The sequence below is a fragment of the Triticum urartu genome, chromosome 4A (assembly GCF_056163025.1).
Source record: "Triticum urartu cultivar PI428250 chromosome 4A, HENAU_Tu73, whole genome shotgun sequence".
Classification (NCBI taxonomy): domain Eukaryota; kingdom Viridiplantae; phylum Streptophyta; class Magnoliopsida; order Poales; family Poaceae; genus Triticum; species Triticum urartu.
Genome location: NC_141876.1, coordinates 9,116,202 through 9,140,430, shown reverse-complemented (window position 1 = coordinate 9,140,430; position 24,229 = coordinate 9,116,202). Strand labels below are relative to the sequence as shown.

The 24,229-nt window shown below is 48.1% G+C and overlaps 2 protein-coding genes and 1 pseudogene across 5 annotated transcripts; 1 reads left to right on the top strand and 2 right to left on the bottom strand.

Annotated features, from left to right (window-relative positions):
• Positions 1-7,695: 7,695 nt before the first annotated feature.
• Positions 7,696-9,324, bottom strand: LOC147974370 (uncharacterized; annotated as a pseudogene).
• Positions 9,325-16,297: 6,973 nt separating this feature from the next.
• LOC147974368 (putative F-box protein At3g61730) lies at positions 16,298-23,831 on the top strand. 4 transcript variants are annotated; one of them, XM_087517431.1, is made up of 9 exons: positions 16,298-16,435; positions 21,666-21,975; positions 22,104-22,324; positions 22,414-22,458; positions 22,560-22,706; positions 22,825-22,872; positions 22,969-23,139; positions 23,251-23,358; positions 23,462-23,831. In XM_087517431.1, the coding sequence occupies exons 2-9, from the start codon at positions 21,761-21,763 to the stop codon at positions 23,545-23,547; spliced, it is 1,041 nt and encodes a 346-aa protein (XP_087373557.1). In that variant the 5' UTR covers positions 16,298-16,435; positions 21,666-21,760; the 3' UTR covers positions 23,548-23,831. The 4 variants fall into 4 exon arrangements, with proteins under 4 accessions (XP_087373557.1, XP_087373560.1, XP_087373559.1 ...); XM_087517434.1 differs by lacking the exon at positions 16,298-16,435 and adding an exon at positions 16,470-17,004; XM_087517433.1 differs by lacking the exon at positions 16,298-16,435 and adding an exon at positions 21,370-21,554.
• Positions 19,884-21,451, bottom strand: LOC147974369 (uncharacterized). Its single transcript, XM_087520022.1, has 4 exons — positions 21,319-21,451; positions 20,924-21,010; positions 19,938-20,851; positions 19,884-19,894 (listed from the first exon to the last, which is right to left on the bottom strand). The coding sequence occupies exons 2-4, from the start codon at positions 20,983-20,985 to the stop codon at positions 19,884-19,886; spliced, it is 987 nt and encodes a 328-aa protein (XP_087376148.1). The 5' UTR covers positions 20,986-21,010; positions 21,319-21,451.
• Positions 23,832-24,229: the final 398 nt, after the last annotated feature.

Genomic DNA, 24,229 nt, shown 5'->3' with positions numbered 1-24,229 from the left:
GAAACTGGGTGATTATAAAGGTGCTCTACAGGTGTCTCCAAAGGTACATGTTGGGTTGGCGTATTTCGAGATTAGGATTTGTCATTCCGATTGTCGGAGAGGTATCTCTGAGCCCTCTCGGTAATGCACATCACTTAAGCCTTGCAAGCAATGCAACTAATGAGTTAGTTGCGAGATGATGTATTACGGAATGAGTAAAGAGACTTGCCGGTAACGAGATTGAACTAGGTATTGAGACACCGATGATCGAATCTCGGGCAACTAACATACCGATGACAAAGGGAACAACGTATGTTGTTATGCGGTCTGACCGATAAAAGATTTTCGTAGAATATGTAGGAGCCAATATGAGCATCTAGGTTCCGCTATTGGTTATTGACCGGAGACGTATCTCGGTCATGTCTACATTGTTCTCGAACCCGTAGGGTCCACACGCTTAACGTTACGATGACAGTTTCATTATGAGTTTATATATTTTGATGTACCGAATGTTTTTCGGAGTCCGGATTTGATCACAGACATGACGAGGAGTCTCGAAATGGTCGAGACATTAAGATTGATATATTGGAAGCCTATGTTTGGACATCGGAAGTGTTCCGGGTGAAATCGGCATTTTACCGGAGTACCGGGAGGTTACCGGAACCCCCCAGTAACCTAATGGGCCTTAATGGGCCTAGTGGAGGAAGAGGAGAGGAGGCCTAGGGGCAGCGCCGCGCCCCTCCCCCCAAGTCCGAATTGGACAAGGAGGGGGGCGGCGCCCCCCCCCCCTTTCCTTTCCCCCCTCTCTTCCTCCCCCCCAAGTCCTAATCCAACTAGGGAAAGGGGGGAGTCCTACTCCCGGTGGGAGTAGGACTCCTCCGGCGCGCCTCCTCCTAGGGCCGGCCGCACACCCCCCCCCCCTTGCTCCTTTATATACGGGGGCAGGGGGCACCTCTAGACACACAAGTTGATCTTCGTGATCGTTCTCTTAGCCGTGTGCGGCGCCCCCTTCCACCATACTCCTCGATAATATTGTAGCGGTGCTTAGGCGAAGCCCTGCGACGGTAGAACATCAAGATCGTCACTACGCCGTCGTGCTGACGGAACTCTTCCCCGACACTTTGCTAGATCGGAGTTCGGGGATCGTCATCGAGCTGAACGTGTGCAAGAACTCGGAGGTGCCGTAGTTTCGGTGCTTGATCGGTTGGGCCATGAAGACGTACGACTACATCAACTGTGTTGTTATAACGCTTCCGCTTTCGGTCTACGAGGGTACGTGGATAACACTCTCTCCTCTCATTGCTATGCATCACCATGATCTTGCGTGTGCGTAGGAATTTTTTTGAAATTACTATGTTTCCCAACAGGAAAAGCTCATCCTAGAGCAAGGATTGGACACGATTCCGGGCACCATGGGAGGTTCTCAACCCGACACAACGCTGCACAAGGATAACCAGACAAATTGCCACACCGCGGTTCACTGCTACAACCACCAAGAGGAAAAACTGCACAAGGGAGCTGACACTGAACAAACGAACAACGAGAAAGATGAAGCAACATAACAGGAAGCAAATCAAGCCCGTAGGAATCGGCTTCGTGCCCAAGCCACCGCATCAAGTTGCTGCTAGCAAGAGAGAGGAACCCTATCCCCTCCCTGCCCAAGAATATGGCGCCACATCCAGCGAGCAAGCAAAACAGAGATCGGGCTATGAACAAAGCACCAAGCTTCACCTCCCTCGCTAATGACGCAGCCAACCCGACAACCATCTCACAACACTCTGCACTCACCTACCATGCCCAAGATGACACCTTCAAGAAGGTGTTGACGCACGTCGCGTCGTTGCCGTCCAGTCTTGAAAAGACAAAAGGTTTTCACCCGGGTCATGGAGCGGGAGGGAGAGGAAACGAACCTCTACCTCGACGACGCCTCCGAGGAGGGGAACGACACCTGCCTGTGTCGCCAACGCCGTGGCCGAAGAACCGGCCAAGGATTTCTCCCGGTCATGTTCCGCAACTCCAGGCATCCCCACCTTCAACGGAACTGGCGTCCAGAGGCCGCCGACGACCAGATCCGGCGAGGAGGAGCGCTGCAAGGGGAGGAGGAAGCAGCCTTCATATCCGGATGCGAGCAAGGAGGCCGCGCCCCCGCCGTGGCCGGCGACAGCGCCCGCCGTCACTCCGCCGCCCTCGCGGCCAAGGAGACGGGGGACAACACCCGCGACGCTGCTCGCCCAGAAGCGGCGCCGCCGCCCCACCCGAGGCTGCCGCCTCGGCGCCCAAAGCCCTCTTCGAGGAGAGAAGCAACAAGATCCTCGCCGCCGCCGTCCTGGGCGACCATGCGGGCTTCGCCGGAGGCCTCCTCAGGCAGCGACGAGGGAGGAAGGGGGGAGGGGGGCCGGCGGCTAGGGTTTCGTCGCCGCCCGTGTCGCCCCAAGCGGAGCGAGCGGGGGCTAGGATGGGGGTGTTTCCGTGTTCGCTAGGCCTTTATTATGGGGTTGTTTGGATACCGGGCGTTAGCCATGGGAATATACAAAACTAGCTTTTAGCAGATTTTTTGCAAAACCCGTTTTAATACCATTTTTATGAATAACAGGTTTATGGAAAATCATGTTTGTGTTGGGAAAGTAATAAATTGGGCCTTTGTAATTCTTTGTTTGGAAACCTGTTGTATATTACGCATGACATCTTCCCAAGCATGGCTGACTCCTCTGCCCGCCTTCCCTCCGGCCACCATGATTGAGAGCGCTACCCCGGCGAGAGGTTCCAATGGTGGTCGGATTGCATCTCGCCTGACCTCGAGCCTCGACGAGTCGGCGTGCCGCTGCAGGTGGGCGCTTTCGCTGGTGGCCGCGAGGTCGTCGTCCCCGGCACTATCTCGGCCCTGGCTGTTGCTCGCCTTCTCACCGGCCACCACGACTCCGCGTGCGGCCGCTGGTAGGGCTCTTCCCCTGATTGCAGAGGTTGTCGCTCCCGAATAGACTCTACCCCTCGCTGCTCCTCGCCTTGCTTCAGGCCTCCACAACTCTGCAAGCGGCCGTCGGCGGGCGCTTCCTCTGGTTGCCGAGATCTTCGCCACAACACGTACTCTGCCCCGGGCTACTACTCACCTTCCTTCCGGCCTTCACGACTTCGCGCGGGCGCCGGCGGGAGCTTCTCCTGGTCACCGAGGTCGTCGCCCATTCATAGACTTTGCCTCGGGCTACTTCTCGTGTCTCCTTCGGCTTCAACGACTCCGGGCAAGGCCTTCGGCGGGCGCTCCTCCTGGTCCCCAAGGTCGTTGCACAACTAGAATAATGGAGGATAAACTCCATGGCAGCGCGACGGCTCCTCTTTGGATGAGTATTGAGAATATGCAAATCGCGTTTTTAGAAAAACCAGTAGTAGACGTTTTTCCATAAACCTGGAATTCTGGGTTTACGGGAAACAAGTATCCTATATCCATGAATTTGTTATGGTAGCCAAACAGGATTTTGTTCTGTTAAACCGTTTTCCTAGTTTATAGAGAATGGATTATGTATATTCCACCTATCCAAACAACCTCTATAAGTAGCTAAAACATGTTTTTTTTAGGATCAATGCCGCTTTATTAATTAAACATAGCTGGGGATCTCATCAGAGAGAACTTGGATAATAGACTCCGGTGGACCAACCCACCAAACATTACAAACTTCATCACCTAAACCTATTTTGGCTAATTTATCCGCGGCACCATTTGCTTCTCGCTTTGTCCATGTAACCTTCACCTGCAGAAACTGGTTAAGCATCTGCTTAATCTCTTCAACACTCGGCCCCAAGATGGAGAGGTCTTGTTCAGACTTGTTGATCACCGCGACGACTCCCAGGCAATCCAGCTCGACATGAAGATTCTGCACGTTAGCCTCACTAGCCAGCTGAATAGCACGTTTACAGGCTTCCACCTCCACCATCTCGACACTGGGGGCCCGGTCGACGAAAGAGCAAGCAGCAGCCCGAAAGCCACCTTGATGATCTCTGAGCACTACCCCCGCACCACCCTTGCCTCTGTCCTTGGAGAACGCTCCGTCAGCATTGGCTTTGATCCATCCCTCCTCCGGCGCCTCCCATTTTCTTCTCGCACCCGGTTCCTGGACCGGCGAGGGTTTATGATGGATGTTTCGCCATTCTTCAGTCAACCGCACCACCCGCTCCATTATTTCATGTGGTTCTTCGATCCGTTTTCCATCCCGGGCTTCATTGCGAGCTAGCCACAACACATAGACCGACTGGACCATCATCGACCTTTCCTCCTCTTCTGCTTGCTGGAACCACTCCAGGATCCATGTTGCAACTTCACTCTGGGAACCAAGCTGACACGGTGGGATCGCCACCGCAATTCCCTTCTCCGAACGCAGTGTTTTCCAGTAGAGTACCGAATGGGGACAGCCCCAAAATCTATGATAGATTGTTTCTTCTCGACCACATGCCGTGCAAAAAACTTTCGCCTTGATCTTCCTCCTCCGCAGTTCATGCCCAACGGCTAAACCATTGCGAAGCAGGCGCCACATGTGGATCTTTGCTTTCCTCGGAGCTGAAGTGTCCCACATCGCCATCCAGCTCTTATGCTGGTCAGATGACGATGACTCCTGTCGTCCCGTCCGCACTCGGTTCATTGATACACATAGGTGATATGCTGAGCGAACCATGAAGTAACCATCTTTAGTGAAGTTCCAAGCCAAGTGATCATCCGCACCTGGTCCTCCAACAACAATTTGCTTGATGTCTTCAACGTCCTCCTGTGAGAACATCCTCTCCAGCAGCTGCTCATTCCAACTCGTACCCCCTTGGTTTAGCAAGTGGCAGACCTTCGTGACCCCCATGACATACTCAGCACCCAGTGGTGATAAGCTGCCCTTTCTCGGTATCCACTGATCATGGTGGATGTTAATCTTGGTGCCATCTCCCACTCGCCACACTAGCCCTGCTCGAAGAAGATCTCTCCCATGAAGAATACTTCTGAATGTGTATGATCCACTATCAGGACATGTTGCATTCATAATGTCGCCGTCTTTGAAATATCTGGCCTTCAAGACACGCGCACAGAGCGAGGAGGGAACCCGCAAGATCCTCCACGCCTGCTTGGCCAATAACGCCTGGTTAAACGCCTCGGCGTCCCTAAAACCCATGCCTCCTTCCTTCTTTGCAGCACACATTTTATCCCAGGCAATCCAATGCACTTGGCGCTCTCCATTCACTGCCCCCCACCAGAATTTCGACGAGATAGATGCCAGGTTCCGGCACATCTTCTTTGTGAGGAGAAAACAGCTCATAGTAAATGCAGGAGTAGCTTGCAGCCCAGATTTCACAAGAACTTTCCTTGCTTTTTTTGAGAGGCCTTGCCCCTTCCAACCCGTACCTTCTTTTTTGAGCTTTCAACCACATATTGGAAAGACCCATCCTTGGCTCTCCCCACCACCGTTGGGAGACCCAAATACCTCTCACTCAACGCCTCTGTTTCAATCCCGATCGATGCCTTGAGGGCCTCTTTTTGATCCTGCTGACACCCCTTCCCAAAGAAAATGGAGGATTTATGTAAGTTTACCTTCTGTCCTGACGCTTATTCATATATACCCAATATATCCTTCAGAGCTAGAAAGTTGTCAACACAACCTTGAAGAAAGATAATACTGTCATCAGCGAACAGAAGATGAGTCACTTGGGGGCCAGTGCTCCCAAAAGACACACCCTTTATAAGATTATCCTCTTGGGCCTTTTTCAGTAACGCAGAAAAACCTTCCACGCAGAACAGGAATAGATATGGGGACAAAGGGTCTCCTTGCCGTAATCCTTGGGATGGGGTAAACATTCTGGACAGCCCACCGTTAAGCTTGACAACAAAATTTGTCGACGTTACACACCTCATGATCATGGCTACCCATGCATTGTCAAACCCAAACTTGAGGAGCATTTGCTCTAGGAACACCCATTCCACTCTATCGTAGGCTTTCATCATATCCAACTTGACTGCACAAAGTGGTTTCTTCCTCTTTCTCTTTATTATGGCATGCACACACTCATAGGCCACAAAAACATTATCTGTGATTAGTCGGCCCGGGACAAAAGCACTTTGTTCCTCCGAGATAAGTATCGGCAAAATAGCTTTTAACCTGTTAGCTAGCACCTTAGAGGCAATTTTATACAAAACATTACAGAGGCTGATTGGGCGAAATTGCGAAAGCAACTCCGGTGAGTTAACTTTCAGGATCATAACAATCACCGTCGCATTAAAAGCCTCCGGAGCTGCTACTCCAGCAAGAAAATCACGCACCACCGTGCACACTTCTTCCTTTACAAGCGACCAGTGTCGTTGATAAAAGAGGGCTGGCAGCCCATCAGGGCCCGGTGCCTTTGTTGGCCCCATCTGGAACAGCGCATGCTCTATCTCCTCGTCAGTGACCGGTGTCACAAGTCTCTGGTTCATATTCTCAGAAATGATGCTAGGAATATTCTAGAGTAATGCTTGGGCACCCACCGACCCCTCAGATGTAAACAACACTTCATAGAATTTTGCTGCCATCTCTCTCATCTCTTCATTCACCATGCACTTTGACCCATCATCTCGAAGCAACGCTCGAACTGTATTTTTCCGCTTTCTATGCGAGGCCCTTCCCTGAAAATACTTCGTATTCATATCGCCCGCCGCTAGCCAGTCCACCCGCGACCGCTGTCGTTGCATCACTTCTTCCCGCGCATATACCTCTCGCAGCTGTTCTTCTATTTCTCTCACTTCTGATTGGTAGCCTGTCCGTAGAGCTCGGAACTTTGCATCCTTTAACTGAACTTGCAGCTGCTTTATTTGGTTTCGTATCGATCCAAAAACTACTCTTCCCCACTCTTGCATACCTTTTGAAAGCGTAGACAGCCTGCTGCATGTAGCTGAAATACCCAACCCCCCTGTGTCCGCTGCATTCCATTTTTCAACGACCATTGACTCGTACCGCTCATGCCTTGTCCACGCTTCCTCGTACCTGAACTGCCTGGGGCCTCGATCATCCCGCTCTGAAGCCGTCTCTAGAACCTTGGCCACCAGCGCACAGTGATCCGATTCCTCCGTGATTATATGTTGGACATGTGTATCCGAAAACATTGCCATGAACTCATTATTGCATGTGCCTCGGTCCAATCTAACTTGGATATTCTCATTTCCTTGTCTTCTGTTATCCCATGTATAGGGATACCCGGAGAAGCCGAGGTCAGCTAGGCCGCAGTCGGCCAAGCAATCACGAAAGTCTTCCATTTGGATGAAACTCCTTGGGTTACCACCTCGTTGCTCAGTTTGCAGTAAAGCCTCATTAAAGTCACCAAGGCACAGCCATGGTAACTCATCTTGTCTTCTCAGGTATCGAAGAGCGTCCCATGATTTCTTCCTATGCTCCGCATCGGGCTCACCGTAGAATCCAGTGATCCTACAGGTTTTGCCTTCCCAACCTACTTCCACATCCAGGAAATATTGGCACCAAGGTCGGACAGTGACTTGAAGATGCTCCCTCCACCACATCGCTAAACCCCCACTCAAACCTTGACAGTCAATCGCCACACCACTTCAGAAACCCAAACTCCACTTCAATTTCTCCATAGCCTTCGCCTTCTTTTTTGTCTCGCTTAAGAACACCACCGCTGGGTTGTAGGACCTAATCAGGTCTCGGAGTTCGCCCACTGCTGAGTCCAACCCCAGTTCTCAACAGTTCCAGGCCAAGATGTTCATTGGGACCGGCGGCCCTGCCTCGCAGGGTCCGCCGATGCATCATGCTGCTCAGAGATACGGTCAAACACGGAAGACGTTTTTTGCCTTGTGTCGTGAATGAAAGTATCATTACCAACTTGCCTCACCGAATCCCCCTTTACCACCCAATGTTGCTTCGGCCTTCGCTTCCTATCTCCAGAGCCATCATGAACCGGGCTCCTAGCTGCCCTGTGTTCATCTTGCTCCGGCCTTGGCTTCCTCACATAGTAGCCCCTCCTCCTTTCCCTCTCTCTAGTGTGGCTAGAGCTTCCTCCCCCATAATGCTCTCTGGACGTATATGCTTTGTACTGCGACCTTAGCTCAGCCTGCTTGTTCATCTGACGGTGCCTCAGTTCATTGCGCATATTCTGCTCCCTTTTTTGCTCAAGCTCATCCTGCAGGTCCTTGCCCGTCGCCACCTCCGGCCCGTGCCGCTGTTTGTTGGGGCTGGACACTTCACCCTGGACACCATGCTCATTCCCGCCAGTGCGAGAATCAGCAGGTCTGTCAAACTCCCTGTTAAGGTTGCGTTTTGTTGGGAGATCACGTACAGATCCCATCTTCCTGCTGCCCATATCCCCTTCACTTGATCTAACACTCCCATAGCTACTGGCACTGCTGGTTGGCCCTCTGTAGGATCCTTCCTTCCTCGCTCCCGATCTGCTCGGCGAAGCCCGTAGCCATTCGCCCCACTGTTGGTCTGACTCCACCGGGGGGACACAGCCTCCCTCATTGTGTACCAGCCGTCCACACTCGAAACAAAAGTGCGGAATCTTTTCGCAGGTGAAATCAAACCAAGTTTGTTCCAAGTCCTCCTCCGCTTTTTTAAGATAGAACCCCCGGACCAACGGCTCATGCACTGATAATTTATCTGAAACGCAGATTCAGACCCTTTGCAAATCCATCTTTCTCGACATCCACACGTACCACTCCACCCAACCAATTCCCAAGCGCCTCACCGAACTCCTTCGAACGCTTATTCAAAGGTAGATCAGCAACCCTAGCCCAAACCTCCACCGTATCAAACACCATCTCAGATGGTCTAGTAACACCATCATAATCCTTGAGCACCACAATATTGAAGTCAAACTGCCAGGGTTCGTTATTTAACACGTGTTTCCAGTCACCTTCGATTCCAAACTTCACCATGAACATGTTCCTTCCAATTATCTTGAACTTTGCTTCTTTGTGGAGGCCCCATGCCCTTGGCATCGCCATCTCGAGAGCACGCTGATTCATGAGCCTTGGGGTAAACGCTTTCCCTATGGCCGACCACTTCGCCGGCCTAGCTTGTTCTCGTTCAGGCTCCTTGAAGACAAACCCTGCAGCCTCCTTCTCCGTCAGCACAAGTCCCCCCAAGCGCGCAGTTAGTCCCGCCGCCTCCTCGGAGACTTTGCCATCTACGGGCGACTGCGATGGTTTTCTGCTTTGTGCGCCCAGTGGCGTCTTCGCTGAGCCCATGTCGCCGTACGCACGCCTGATCGCGGCGTTGTCGCCCCCGTGGGGGCTGCCGTCGTGCCCGTTGCCGCTCGTGGCGTAGTCGTCGCCTTGGGAGCGCTCGCTGCGTTCTGCGGCACCGCCGCCCCGTTCCTCATCCTGTCCGCCATGGCACGTCCACAGCAGAGTCAGATCCACGCCGATCCGCGCGTTCGGGGACGTCGTCGCCCCTTCACGCACCACCGGTAGCCTCACCACCACCGCGGAAAACCCTAACCCTAGCTCTCGACAGCGATCGCCTCGCAATCGCCTCGATCGCCTCTCCGTGTTTTCCTCACGAGGTGGACCCACGTTCTCAACACCCCAAGCTTTGCTTGCAGTAGCTAAAACATGTTGCAAGAATTACAACTGGGTCAGGCGGTGTACCCATCCACAAAACTCAAATAATAAACATCTAAAAAGAGCTCTCCCGTCTTGCGAGATCTACCTCGCTCCTAGTCTGGATCCGACCGAACCCGCAGTCCATCATCCCCTTCGACAGCTCCGCTCGTGCAGCTCCCCCGCTCCCCCGCGACACCGCGCAGCTCCACCACGCCACGCCGCCGCGACCCCCAGTTCCACCGCGCAGCTCCGCCACGACCCGCAGCTCCACCGCTCCCTCCATCCCTGCTCGTCGATTTGTTCCCTAAAATACTCACATTTCCCTATCCCTGCCTGCGACGAGGCCGAATGTGTACCACTCCAGCATCCCCGGCGCGGCGTCCAGCCAGAGGAAGAGGAAGTCGTGGGCGGCACGGAAGACGCCGTCGGCCTCCACCAGCGCCTCGATGTAGATGTTGGAGCCGCCGGCAAAATTTCAAATTGGGAAGAGCAAAATCTCACCTTTCCTTTTCCGGCGGATATGAAGGCGGCTCTCTCCTCTTCATAGGGTACGTGCAGAGCACACACCCCTACAGGCTCTCTCCTATGAAATCTTGTCTAGCTAAATTTAATGGTCTCGCTGCTCCCTGCTCAATTTTGGTGCCTGTGGTGTCTGGAGTCTGAATTGGAAATCAGAACCAGTTCCATAATTTTCAGTTTGTAAAATTTCACTGAACTTTACTGTATGAGACAGCCTCTATAATTTTCAGCTCCATAATTTTCAGTTTGTAGAGCTGGAGGTCAGATTCAGCTCCATAATTTAATTGAATTTTATTGAGAGAAGTCATATACTCCCTCTCTCAGTTCTTCTGTTGCATGGCCATTCCTTAAAGAAACATGACACAGCAAAATTCATAGGAACATCCTCAAGCCCTTGTTCTTATTCTTATTCTGTAATCTAAATTACTCATCGAGCAAGAGAGCAAGAGAGTTAGTCTGTATTGCTGTTTTCATTTGTTGAATAGAGCTTAAACTCTGCACTTTCATGGACTAAAGTTCATTTTGGTTGATGCTCTCTGCGTTGCTGTATTCAGTAGGGCCACCGGCAAGCTGCTGCTATTTCTCTTGATCTGCTGCTGTTATTTCAACTGATATGTTGTCCCTCTTGTCTCCAGAATTGCCTGCTGTTGCTATTGATGTGTTGCTGCTGCTTCTTCAATTCGTGGCGCTGCTGCTTCAATTGCCAACTCTTCTTGCCGTACTGCTGCTGCTTCAAATCAACAGAGGAGGCGATGACAACATTTAGTCCTGATTTTCTGCCAGGAACAAGTGAGCCATTTATTTTTGACTAATACAGTATCCATTTTATTTCTTCAGAAGCTAGCTCATTCTCAAAAATGAAGGAACATAGGCAAAGCAATAGACAGTAGCTAGCATATGATTTGGTTACAGTAAGGATCTTCTGAACATTTGGTTAACTCTGTCTATATCTCTGAACATATGAGCACTGTTCATTTTTAGTACCCCTGAACATATAAGCAACAATATCTAGCATGGAGTATGTCCAGATAGCATGCCTTGCTTTACTTGAAGAAAACCAATATGCCTTGCCTTTTAAACCAATAAACAATGAAAACGTTGAAATAAAGCAAGCAGTAGAGATATCATTAAAGTTCAAAAATTAAGTGAGTAGGCAAGTGGTGACAGGGAAGGAGAAAATTCAGTTTCAGTTTTGGGATGGTACAGTACTCCCTCAAAAAGACATACACATGATAGAGATTGTGTTCCTAAATCAACATCAAGTTTAGGAACAAGTGTGTTCCTAAATAATCTTCAGTTTAGGAACAATCTTCAGTTTAGTATTGTCAAGTCTGAAATTTTGACAGTAATGCTGTGACATGTTCAGACTAGGATAATCTTCAGTTTAGGAACAACTTTGATGATTCTCTGGATTGATCATAGTGTATTTGGATTGATGATCAAAGTTCAAAGAATTAGCCTAAATGCACATTGATGCTCATTCATCTTCTTTCTCAAAGTTCAAAGAATTATCAACATTTAGCCTGAATGCACATTGATGATTCCAGAAAATAAGTTTATAACCACTCTAGATTTACAAGTGTTTACTGAAGAATATTCTGTTTATGAAGTAGACCAACAATATTCATCTTTTTCTGTTTATGAAGAAGAAGAAGAAGAAGAAGAAGAAGAATAAACCTAGCTAATTCAAATAATTCCAATTTTAGGGACATGTTTTTAATTCAATTGGACAAGCATGGAATACTTTGAATTTTGACCCTGACAATGAATTTCGATTGTAATCCAATTAAACTCTCTGTATCAATTAAACTCTTTGTATAACCTGTTAATTTTGATTGCAATCAAGCTTTCGCAGGAACAAATGAACAATTTACTCTAATGTGATCAAGATTTCGCAGGAACAGAGGCGGAGTACCAGAGGCGTCGCGCGTCGGGGTCGGGGGCGGGTAAAAAAAGAAGGCTCATTCTAGTTTCTACAACAGGTTGTGCTAGTGAATTCAAACTATGCTTTGTTTGATTCAGATTATGCTAGTGAATTCCGTTACTTCACCTCACCTTCACTTCACCAAATTTCTGACACAGGACACTGAATGGAGTATGATTGACAGACACAAAACACTGTAAATTTCAGATAACATCAGCAGTAGATCAGCATTGCAATTGAGAATTTTAATACTCCAATTAACACTGCAATTGACGCTGATGGAGTACTTCTTTGACAAACTAAAATTGATACTGCAATTGGCACTGTACCTGCAGCCAACAGCAGCAGCAGAGGCAATCAGCAGTCGAGGTGCTCGAGGGCAGAGGCAATCAGCAGTCAAGGGCAGAAGCAATCAGCAGAAGCATCGGTTGTGGCATCAGCAGGTTTGCGTGGTCCTCTCTCCGCCGGGGAAGATCCGCCTTGCCCTGCCTGCCGAATTCTTCAAGAGGGGAGCGGCGGCTGGGGTTGCCGCGGGGGTGAGGAACCGGCGAGCAGGGCCACAAGGAGGAGGCGCCCGTCGAGGTGGTCGCCTTGGAGGAGCAGCCTCAGCTGGGCGGCGGGGCAGCTCGCCTCCGTGCGGACGGCCCACGTTTGCAGCGGCGGGGCAGCTCGCCTCCGTGCGGACGGCCCACGTTCGTAGCGGCTGAGCAACCGCAGGTGGGCTACGGCGCAGGTGGGCGTCGGCGGAGGTGGTCGCCCGCTCTTTCTACGGCGGCTGCCGGCGGTGGCTATGACGGCCGCTTGGTCAAAGGAGGAAGAAGCAGAGGTGAGGGGGGGATTAGCACTAGATTTAAAACCAGAAGGTTTTTTTTGTAAAATTTGAAATGAACTAAGCTCTGGCCAACTTTTCCCGGACGGAGGGAGTATAAACAAATGAAAATAAATAAATTCAGGAACTCCTGTGGCTGTAGGAATGGATGTCCTCACCCGCCTCCACCGGCCGCTCGCCGGCGGCTACGGCGAAGAGTGGCAGGAAGACGACATCCCCAAGCCCTCTGCTCTCTGTCCCCTCTCCAGGTCAAACACACCCCTCCGAGAACCCTCGACCGCTGCAGCCGTTTAAATGGTCCGCGTCGATCTGACATGTTCTGCTTTTTTTGCCTGATTCAGCGGGTCTACGGCTTCTTGGTTGCTGGACTCGCCCCCATGATGCTGGCGCGTTGCTGTAACTTCCGCCCATGATCTGTCGCCCGTGCAGTATTTTGCTGTAGTTGACTGCAGGTGAAGAATGGGCCATGTTGGCCGTGCTGACCCTATTTTCAGCAGTTGGATCCTATATACCTAACCGAGGGATCAAGAACCATCGTTGTGAGTTATGCTTTGTGTTACTTCAGCAATGGCTGATGCCATTCCTTCCAAGTATCAAATATGTGTTATTCAGACATTTAGGCTTACCAAATCTAAGTCTAAAGAAACGAGTCGCGGGCGTAAATGCCTATTTCTTCAGCATTAAGAACTTTAGGTTAGTCAACACAGTGATTTCTATGTTGGGTTTGCTCTTCACGCTAGGCTTGAACGTCACATTTAACCTATCTGTGCTAGTGAACTGATGCTTTGTCTTCTCTTAGTCGGAGTTGATGTTTCAAATGCCATGCTTATGCGATATTTGTTCTGAACATTATAAATCTTCTACATTCGCATTAGCCATAGTCAAACTTTCAAGTGTGAATCATATGATCCTGTCAAATGCCAGTTTGATATATATGTTCTGCTCTTGCATTGGCTCCACTAGCTTTGTTTCTTGAATATTTGCATTTTGCATTATGCTGATTTGAACCTTTGCTGGGCAGCACAGCCTTCATAATGGGGCCAAATAAACAACTGAGGATGATGCTTGATCCAGTTCTTGTTTATATTAAACAGCTATTTATGTTGGATGTGTTGCTTTTGCTCTTTTGGTTAGTAACATCTCAACCCTTTGTTAATTTTATGCCCTTATTCCTGCAAGTAAATAGCCTAGTTTTGGCGCCTGATGGTCATTGTCGGCATGCTTCGGCGCCTGAAACCGGATATCTGGTTCCACCCATGTCCCTTCTTGTCGATGAATGAAGAACGGTTTATTAGTGCAGCTCACAGCTCCCCTCTGCAATCCTTCATTCCATTTGATTCCGTGTAAATTTGTTGCTTCACTCGATAGATAGGGCAGCATTCTTGGGACATAAAGTGGGACTGTAATAAGCAATAGGTCTACTATTTTGCATGATCACAACACCTACACCATTACCAGATGGATCAGTTTCCAGTGTGAAAGGAAGTGTAAAGTCTGGTAATGCTAGGACTGGAGCTGTAATAAGGGCTTGTTTGAGAGCTTTTAAAAGCAATCTCCTGTGGTTGTGTCCAAACAAAACTGTCCTTCTTTAGGGCATCATGGAGAGGCCTTGCAATCAGACCAAAATCCTTGACAAATCTCCTATAGTAGCCACACAGGCCTAGGAAACCCCTAAGTTGGGTCACAGTTGTTGGAGTGGGCCATTCAGCAACAGCGGGGACCTTATTTGGGTCTGTAGATACTCCCTCCCCAGAAATTATGTGACCCAAATATTTCACCTGTGAAACAGCAAATTGGCACTTAGAAAGTTTAACACACAGCTGCTCTTTCTGCAAGACAGACAATACTTCTTCCAAGTGTTGCAAGTGTTCTTCTAGAGTTTCACTAAACACTAGAATGTCAACAAAGAAAACCAGAGTGTGCTTCCTTAGAAAAGGTGAAAAAACACCGTTCATTAGAGCTTGAAATGTCCCTGGTGCATTGGCCAATCCAAAAGGCATAACTAAGTACTCAAAATGCCCAAAGTGAGTGATAAAAGCTGTTTTGTGAATGTCTTTTTCATCCATTCGGATTTGATGATAACCATATCTCAAATTCAATTTTGTATTTTTTTTTTTTGCTCCAGACAGCTCATCAATCAGATCCTCAATCACAGGTATAGGATATTTGTTTTTGATAGTCACAACAATGAGTTTCCTAAAATCCTGGCGTAACCTCCAACTTTTGTCCTTTTTGCTGACCAGAATAGATGGTGCAGCATATGGGCTTTGGCTCTCTCTTATCATACCAGCCTTGTGCAAGCACTGGACTTGATGTTCCATCTCATTCCTGTGATGATGTGGTAATCTGTAAGGCCTAGAGTAAGGTGGCGTAGCTCCTGGCTTGAGAGGGATTTCATGGTCAAAAGTTCTAGGAGGTGGTAGTCCCTTAGGTTCAGAGAAAACTTCAGGGAACTTTTGCAATAGCTCAGCAACTGGTACAGGAATTTCATTCTTGGTCAGACCAGTATAGGAACTAGAAGTATTTAAGAGATAAATAGCAAATTCAGGTGCTCCTTTATTGAGCATTTTCTCCATTTCTGTTTCAGATATTTCTGTGGCCTCTGTAATTGATTCAGAAACTGGTATGCTGACAGGATATTGACCATCTTTCATAATAGTAACAGTTCTATTAATGTGATCAAGTGTTGTAGGGATGTGTTTTGCTAACCAGTCACGTCCCAGAAGTATATCATGCCCAGGCAAATCCAGAATTCTGAAAGTATGCTGGAACTTTTCTTTTTGCCACTGGGAATGGGGTGTCAGGAATATAAGCTCCAGACCATAGCTTGCCTCCCCCAGCTACTGCTACAGGCCTTGATTTGTCCTTGATGATAGTACAGGATGTTTTTAGAGCAAAGGACAAATTCATGAATGTAGAATTACTACCATAATCTACTAGTGCCATGGCCTGTTTGCCCTCAATTGAGACTAAAACTGACATGGCATTAACACTGTCAACCTCCATTGCTTTGAGAGAAATTTGCATACATTTATCAGAGGAATTCTGGCCGTTTTCCTGCTCTTCTTCAGATCCAGATTCTTGTTCTTCAGTCACTTCAGTAGGTTCTTCTCCTGTTAACAAGTTAATAGCAGGAGCTTGCTTACATTTGTGCCCATGAAACCATGCGTCACCACGTCTCCAACACTTAGCAGGTTCTCTAGTTTTCTGAGTGATATTTGTGATTTTTGGCTGTGGCAATTTTGTGTCAAACCCTACTGTTTTGAAGGCATTATAAGGGTGTTTCTGATATCCTCCTCCTCCTCCTACTTGGAATGTGGATTTTTTGGGAGGCAATGATTGATTGCTCCATTATCAGTAAGCTTCAGTTAGAGTTGGAGGTCTGAGTGGTCTCAACTGGAAATTTGATGTGTGCTTACATACCATTGACATAGCATTTGATGAACCATTGTTCAGAAAGAGAGAGATGGATTTTTCCTCTTGCATTTCAGCCGTCAGAGATTCAAACTGCTCCGTGTGTTCAGCAATGGACAGATTTCCCTGTTTGAAAGAATTGAAGCTGACAGTTAAATCATAGGAACTTGTTGGTGAAAACATTTTGAGAAGTTGTTCACAAAACTGTGGCCATGTAAGATGTTTCTCAAATTCCAAAACGGGGAATTTGAGGATTTGCCACGCCTTTAATTATACTTTGAGGATTTGCCCCCGTTTACCCTGTAACTGAGGATTTACCACACATTTGCTGTAATCTTGAGGATTTGCCCTCTGTACACGGTTTGGATCATTTGGCAGATTATAGTATAAATTATGTGACCAAAATGCCCCTGGTCCAAATTAGGATGACTAATCCCAATCGGACATGTACCTTATCTCTTCTTCCTTTTGCCTGTACTCTGTTCGTCTGGATGGCCGCCCTGCAACCTCGCCGTACGCCGTGCGACCTCGCAGCGGCTATACCGGCAAGGGCGTCCGTCCTCCCCTGAGCTGCTGCTGTGTGGTGTTGTGCCTCCTTGAGCTTGCGACGCCCTCACTGTGCGCAACCTTCCACGAGCTGCCGCTGCATGCTGCTGTGCGTCCGTGAGATGCAGCGAGGTCTCGCTGTGTGGAACCTTCCCCGAGCTGCTGCTTCCTCCTGCTGACCCTCGCCGAGCTTGCTGCTGCCGCAATGGGCTCTGCCTTCCCCGAGCTGCTGCACAGGTTCGTGCTCTCCCAAATCTAAGGAACTTCAGACTTGTGGTTCTGTGTACTTTCTGAAGTTGTGAGCTTCAGATTTGTCATTCTGGGTACTTCTTAATATTCTAATTTCTGCTCCGCCAAATGATCTCAAATTCTCCCGGAAATTCACGGTTTTCAGTAATTGTTTCAATGTTTCCTGCATAATTTCAATTTTAGGCCAAATTTGACCCAAAAATAGGCTGGAAATGATCTGTTTTTAAGTTTATCTATTTCTGTTCGGCCAAGTGAGCTCAAATTTTCCCAGAATGCTCAATTTAAAACTCTTTATTTTCTGGAATTGTTTCAACCTTTTCTGGGTAGTTTGATTTTTTGGCCAAAAAATTTGTGCATCATCAGGCTACCACTTGGACAGCATTTCTTCACAAATCATGGCAAGTGCAAACATTTGGTTACAATAATAGATAGTCTGACTCTGACATCCATACATAAGAATCAACAAACATAGTTCGACACTAAAGGACACGACATAGCATGTTCAGCCCCCAAAAATGACATGGCATAGCATCTAGTTCACCACATAAGCACGTCACGATCTACGTTCTTTTTCTCTTAGGGGTCAACTTTCTCGCATGCGAGGTTGAAGGCATCTCTGTTGGCTCTGATGATTCATCATCTAAGGCCATAGCCAGCATCCTATAAAGAGTGGAATAGTAAACATGAGAGATCAACTTTGGACTGCAATGAAATAATCATTTTACTGTATATTACCTTCTTGTCACTGGCCTAGGACTATCATGGAGACTGGCAGGAATAGTAAGCATTTGCCTATTGGGTGTGCCAAGAGGAGCACCACCAGTTTGCCTGTTGGGTGTGCCAATAGGAGCACCACCAATTTGAGGTCCTGGCTCATCATCTTCAGCAGGATATGTTCTTGCTCTCTGTTTTCTCTTCCTGCAACATGATACAAAATGCATATAACTGGAAACAATTCATAACATGACAAAAGTAATGCAAAATATAATTGGTTATATAATTACCTTTTTTGGGACCATTTAAAGGGCAACCAGCTTGTCTGTGACCTAGTTCATTGCATCTTTTGCATCTGTTTTGGCTGCCCAATTGTTTAGGTTCTTTCTTTTTTGGACCACCTTTTCCACCTTCGAGGGCACTCTTGTACCTCTGCTTTCTAGGCCTTCCAGGCGGTCTTCCTTTGTCAATCGGTGCATCCATGTCGAAACCAACATCCACATGAGGCCATTGACTCCTATCTGTCATGGGCTCAATCTCACCTGCATAAGCTGCCCTAAACTTGTCCAAGGAGAAATAATTATGAACATAGTCTACCCATTTGGGGTTTCTCTTCCCCATCAAAAATACTAGAGCATGCTCACAAGGCTTTCCGGTGTGCTGCCACTCCAAACAAGTGCATTCATGTTTGTCAACCTTCACAACATGCCTAAGACTGTTTTTGCTTGTGTCCCTGACTTCACAACTACCATTACCTAATTTTCCAACTTTTAGATGACCAAGCCCTCTAGTCCTATTGAAAATCTGTTGAATAACAGCAGGAATGATCTTTCCCCTCAATTTCTCCCCAATTCTCCTTCTTTTGTATACTAGTTTCATCAACAATTCTCTATATGTGTCAGCAAGCTCATCAACAGGCAAGTCTTTATAATCTTTTATCCAGTTATTAAAAGACTCGGCCAGATTGTTGTTTATATAATCACACTTGATGTCTGCATTGAAACTGCATCTCATCCACTTCAAACTGTGATAGGTTGACAAATATTCATGCACACGGCTACTAGCTGCCAAGACTTTCTGCATATGATGGGAGAAAACTTCAGGCCTATATGCCCTAGCAGCAGGCCACATCCTACCAAACACATCACCTTTGAATTTTTTTGTGAAGTTTGCCATCAAGTGCCTAAAACACTCTCTCTGCTCCACATGAGGAAAAACCTTTTTGACAGCATTTTCTAAACCTTTGCATGCATCTGTACATATAGCTAAGTTAGGGACTGAACCTAAAGCTCTATTGAGTTGTGACATGAACCAAGTCCAGTTTTCCTCGGTCTCTCCATCAATGAACCCAATTGCAACAGGAAACATCCAGTTATGACCATCTAATGCTGTACAAGCTGCCAAGTGTCCTCTCCATCTACCATTCAATGCCGTAGAGTCTATGCTGAGATATGGTCTACAACCAGCTAGAAAACCATCTATGGAAGGTTTAAGAGCCATAAAGAATCTGTGAAAGTGGACTTTACCATCTACTACCTTGGTATCAACCTCTACGATGCTCCCTGGAGATCTCTTCTCAACTTCTGCTTTGAAGTTATGCAAATTCTGAAAACTCTGCTTCAAAGTGCCATAAATCTGTTTTTCGGCTCTAGATTTACCCGCCCAAACTGTATCATAACCAATGGTGATGTCATAAGTTTCTTCGAGTTTCTCTTGTAGTTCTTTACATCCTATGGTAGGATCATTCTAGAGTATACTCATTGCCTTGGCTTCAACCCAACCTTGTGTTGCCATGGTGGTTTTTACTCTGCTACTCGAAGAACACTTGTGTTTCTTACTCATCTTAGTGACCTGCATCCATACAAAACAAATGGCCTATGAGAAATAGTACTGCATTCAATAAAAGAAAATTAATCACTACCTCCGATCCATATTACTCATACTTAAGTTGCGACAAGTAATATGAATTGGAGTACTAGAAACAGAAGTTATTGTTAGCAAGAAAGTTCTTAGTACCCTTATTGTTTTCGCATCAGCCCTTAAACGAGCAGTTATTCTCCATGGACACTTGATGCCTCTGCATAGTCCGAGATATCTTTTTTTGTCTGTTTTATATCCCCATATGTCAATTTCATTGTTAATGGCATATTGTTTTATTGCCATCCTGAACTCTTCCATTGAAGGAAACAAGGCACCTACATACATACGAGGGTTCTCTTTGTCATATGCAATCTTCTCCTCTTGAGCTATCTTGTCATCAACAGGAATAGCAGCCTCAGTTAATAGTTGTTGGTCCTCCTCATCAGTGAGATACGCATCTTCACTAGGTGGTGAAGAAGGTGCTTCATGTGTCTCATCCTCCTCGATACCTAGAAAATCACACATATTCTCCTCTGTAACTGGAACATCCACTTCATCTTCATTTGGAGGAGCAATCTCAATTAGGCTCCAATCAATTGGTGGTTCTATGTCCAACACCACCGAAGACCTGCATTGCTCATTGCTTTCAGCAATGTCAGAAATTGATGGCATATTGGGTTGAACAACATCACATGTTGCAAAGTTAATATCATTGTCAACAAAAGCACTTGTTTGACTCGCCATTGATTGAACAACCTCAAGTGCTTCCTTATTCGCATTGTCCACAACCACAGATGATGTAGCACTGCATAGTACATCATCCATAGCTGATTTTAGGATTTTAGGTGCCTTCTCAACAGGTGCCTTCTTAGGTTTCTTAGCAGCTGGTTCCTTAGTAGGCTTGTTAGCTCTCTTCGCGGCAGATTTCTTAGCAGGTTTTGTATGCACCTCAACTAGCATCTTCACCTTTTCTTCCTCTCCCCACATATGGTCAAGCAAATGGCTTCTCAATTGCTTGGTGCTAAACAGTCTGCATTCCTCATCAGAATCCTTATCATAGCCAAACAGATGCACCTCCTGCCATGGGCCCCATGGTATGTATTGGCTCAAGTCGCATGCAAATTTGTTTAAAGTGAGCCCCTTCCATCTAATCTGCATTTCAATATCCTGCCGCTCCATTTGTTCCTCGGCGCCATCAGCAAGCATGGCCCGATATGGAAGAACTCTAACTTTAATGTTAACATGAACAGGCTGCTTCACCCTACAGTGAAATATTCGAAGTTTACGGTTAGGTTGTTCATTGACGGAAATGCGGATATAGTATCATTCTCACCTTTGTGTCTTCAGAGCAATATCCTCAGCACCCATATTAGGGCCATCATCCATAGCATCCATCCTCCACAGATCAACCGTACATGCTCTGCAACAAACTTGTTATTCTCTTTACATGTTTATTCAACAGGTGCCTAATGGCTTTTATTTTATCTTCAGGTTTCTTAACATTAACAATCAAGTGGAAACTAATGGCAGGACTCTGAATTTGCAAAAAATCTGGAGATGATTTTTTTGGAGTTTGTTGATCAACTATGTTTTAGGGATAAATCTGGGAGTTGGTTCAGACTCATACTAAGGCAAAAGGTGGACGTATTGATATGTTGCACTAGAGGAACAACGACCTTGGGGGAGCAGGTGACGGTCGAAGGAATGGCATATAGTGGCACATCTTACCAGGTTGCAGCCGCCGGCGCCGCCGCCGCTGCCGTCGTGGTGGAGATCGAGGTCGCCTTCGCCGCACCCACCCAAATCGTATCAGACGAGCGTGATATCTGGGACAGAACGATCGGGGTTGGCTGCCTCTCACGTAGATCAACACGAGGGCTTGTTGGTCATTTTGCTGTGGCCCGTCTCGTCGGGGGCAAATCCTCAAGATTACAGCAAATGCGTGGCAAATCCTCAGTTTCAGGGTAAACGGGGTCAAATCCTCAAAGTGTAATTAAAGGCGTGGCAAATCCTCAAATTCCCATTCCAAATTTTGTTGATGTACTAACCCTGCCCGTTTCATTCCCCTCTCGCAGAAGAGAAGCAAAATAGAGATACACCTCCTCCCGCACGCAGCAGCAGACGGCGCCCGCGGCCACCCCGACTGCACGGAGACAGAGAAGGGGGGGAGATGTGGATAGGGATGCGGATGGAGCTGAGGAAGCGCCCGAGGCCGCGGCGGCTCCACCCCGACTTGGGCTCGTCGCCCCAGCCCACGCCGCCCAGGACGCGGCCGCGGAAGCAGGGCGCGGAGAAGGGGCCACGGCGGGCGGCGGCGGAGAAGCGGCCGGCGCTGAGCAAGAGGGCCAGGTGCGGGCTGCAGCGCGCCGGGCTCCAGCCTTGCAGGTGCTGCCGCTGCTCTCTCTCTCTCTCTCTCTCTCTCTGGTGTATGCGATCGGCTTTGAAATTCCCTCGCCTGCATCACTAGTGCTATCATCCAGCCAGCATCAGAGTTAATACCATTGTTGGTGCAGGTATGATCCTGACATCTGGACGGAGGTGGCCAAGCACCTACAAGCCCCTGAGCTGCTGAGCCTCTCCGCCACCTGCCTCTGGTTCCACCGCCTCCTCTCCGACGACTCCATCTTCCTCCGCGACCTCTCGCTCTGCACCGACGATCCCAACATGATCAGGCTCCTCCACGTTGCCCGCCCGTTCCACCGCTCCTGGCGCCTCCTCTACGACAGTGCCTTGGGTAAGCACCAGGTCTTCAGTGTCTCCTCCCATTGATACCAGCCGCACGCACTGACATGCGTGCTCTCTTTCCTCTGTTGTCTCTTTCAGACCCCACAATTTCATACTGCTTCCGTCAGCCCGAGAAGCACATTGGTGAGCACAGCGCAGGCGACATCCCAGCTCCTCAAATCCTTCCTTCCTTCCTTCATTCCTGTTTACTGTCATGTGTTTACCTGAAGCTTGGTGTGGTGCAGAATCGTTTCGCCTTGATGGATTCTTGATGGACTCGTCCAAGCTGGCACTGCCACCCTGGTTGATGCCGATGCTGGATGACAATAGTCCAGAGACCTCCATCGGAGCCTGCTTGCTCACCAACGTCCGCCCCGGCATCTGGATTGCTGGTACGTGCGTGCACACACCATGTCCCTTCTTCTTGGCCATTCCTTGCTCACTTGCTGGTCCTGTTAAAATGTCTGGTATTCTTCAATCACTGTTCTTTGGTCCTCTTGAATGTTGCAGACATGCACATGGTGCAATGCCCCGACGATGACGACCACGGATGCCAAGGTGATGATGCTAGGCTGGAGGTTGTTCTTGGTCCTGGCCATTGTGGTGCTTGCTTCTAAGTTTGGTTTGGACTGGAACAACCTGTGGTACATACAGGGACCGTGCAGGTTCTGGATGCGCGGCACTGCGAGCTGTACCTGGAGAACAAGTTCAGGGATGGGACCTGGGAGTACGAGGACCTTGGCAGTCACTTGAGCAACGGGCAGCTAGATACCGCCGCCGCTGCCATCTTCAACCGCCACTACTTCAATACCCCACGCCTCAAAAGTTTGTTCCTCAACCATCCATCCATTCAAGCACTCAATTACCCCTAACTGATTGCCTGGATGGATATGAGGATGGCACTCATGTTGACTGGCTGCGGCGTTGTGTGTGCAGATATTCTCGATGCCCAGTCCTGGATCCGGGGTCGCTCCAACCTGATGCCCAGGGCGTACCTCACCACAGTTGGCGTCGCCCTCAGCACCAACCTGATGCCCAATCGAGGTATGTCTAGTTCTGGCAAGATAATGACCTGAAGCAAAAGCATTTATCTGGCTGGAGTCTAGTTCTGACATGAATCTTTTGCTGTGTGTCTCTATCATGACAGAGTTGTTGTCGAGGTTCGAGGCAATGCGAGATACTACGAGGGACGGGCAGATCGTGTCTGTCAGGATCACGCAACACCTCCTGTGATTCGTGGGTGCTCGATTCAGTTCTGTCGAGGTTCAGTAGTATGTTTGTTGTACTTCATCCAAGAGCTGCACAATCTTTTGGGGCATGTGCTGGGTTTGCTCTCTTGCTTTCTGGCTTGCTGCGTGTGCGTCTGTATCCGCGCTAGAGTTCTTCACACAAGTTATCTGATGGCTTAACCAACCGCAGAGGACTGGGTAACACAGCACTACTAGCCCATTACTAGATCATGGTTGTTGACACAACTCGAACAAAATCTATATAAAAATTAAATACTCTTCTGCTTATGTATTTTGCCCGCCCATTTGTGTTTTTTAGTGCGAATGTGTGCACTCCCTCTGTTTCTAAATATAAGCCATTTTGGATATTTCAATATGGAATATGTGCGGATGTATATTTTAGAGTGTTTTTTGTTTTTGTTTTTTTGTCCATGGGGATACAACTTAGACTGTAGATTTCACTCATTTTGCTCCGCATGTAGTTTATAGTGAAATCTCTAAAAGGCCTTATTACATTTAGGAACGAAGAGAGTAGCATGAAAAAGCGGCCCAAAGACGTGATTCTGTTCTGCATAAAACTAGTATCTCTCGACGACACAACATTCATCTACCTGTTTACATCCATCTACCAAACAAGAGGAAAAACATGCCTTGCAAACACAGCTGTCACTTATTTGCATGCATAC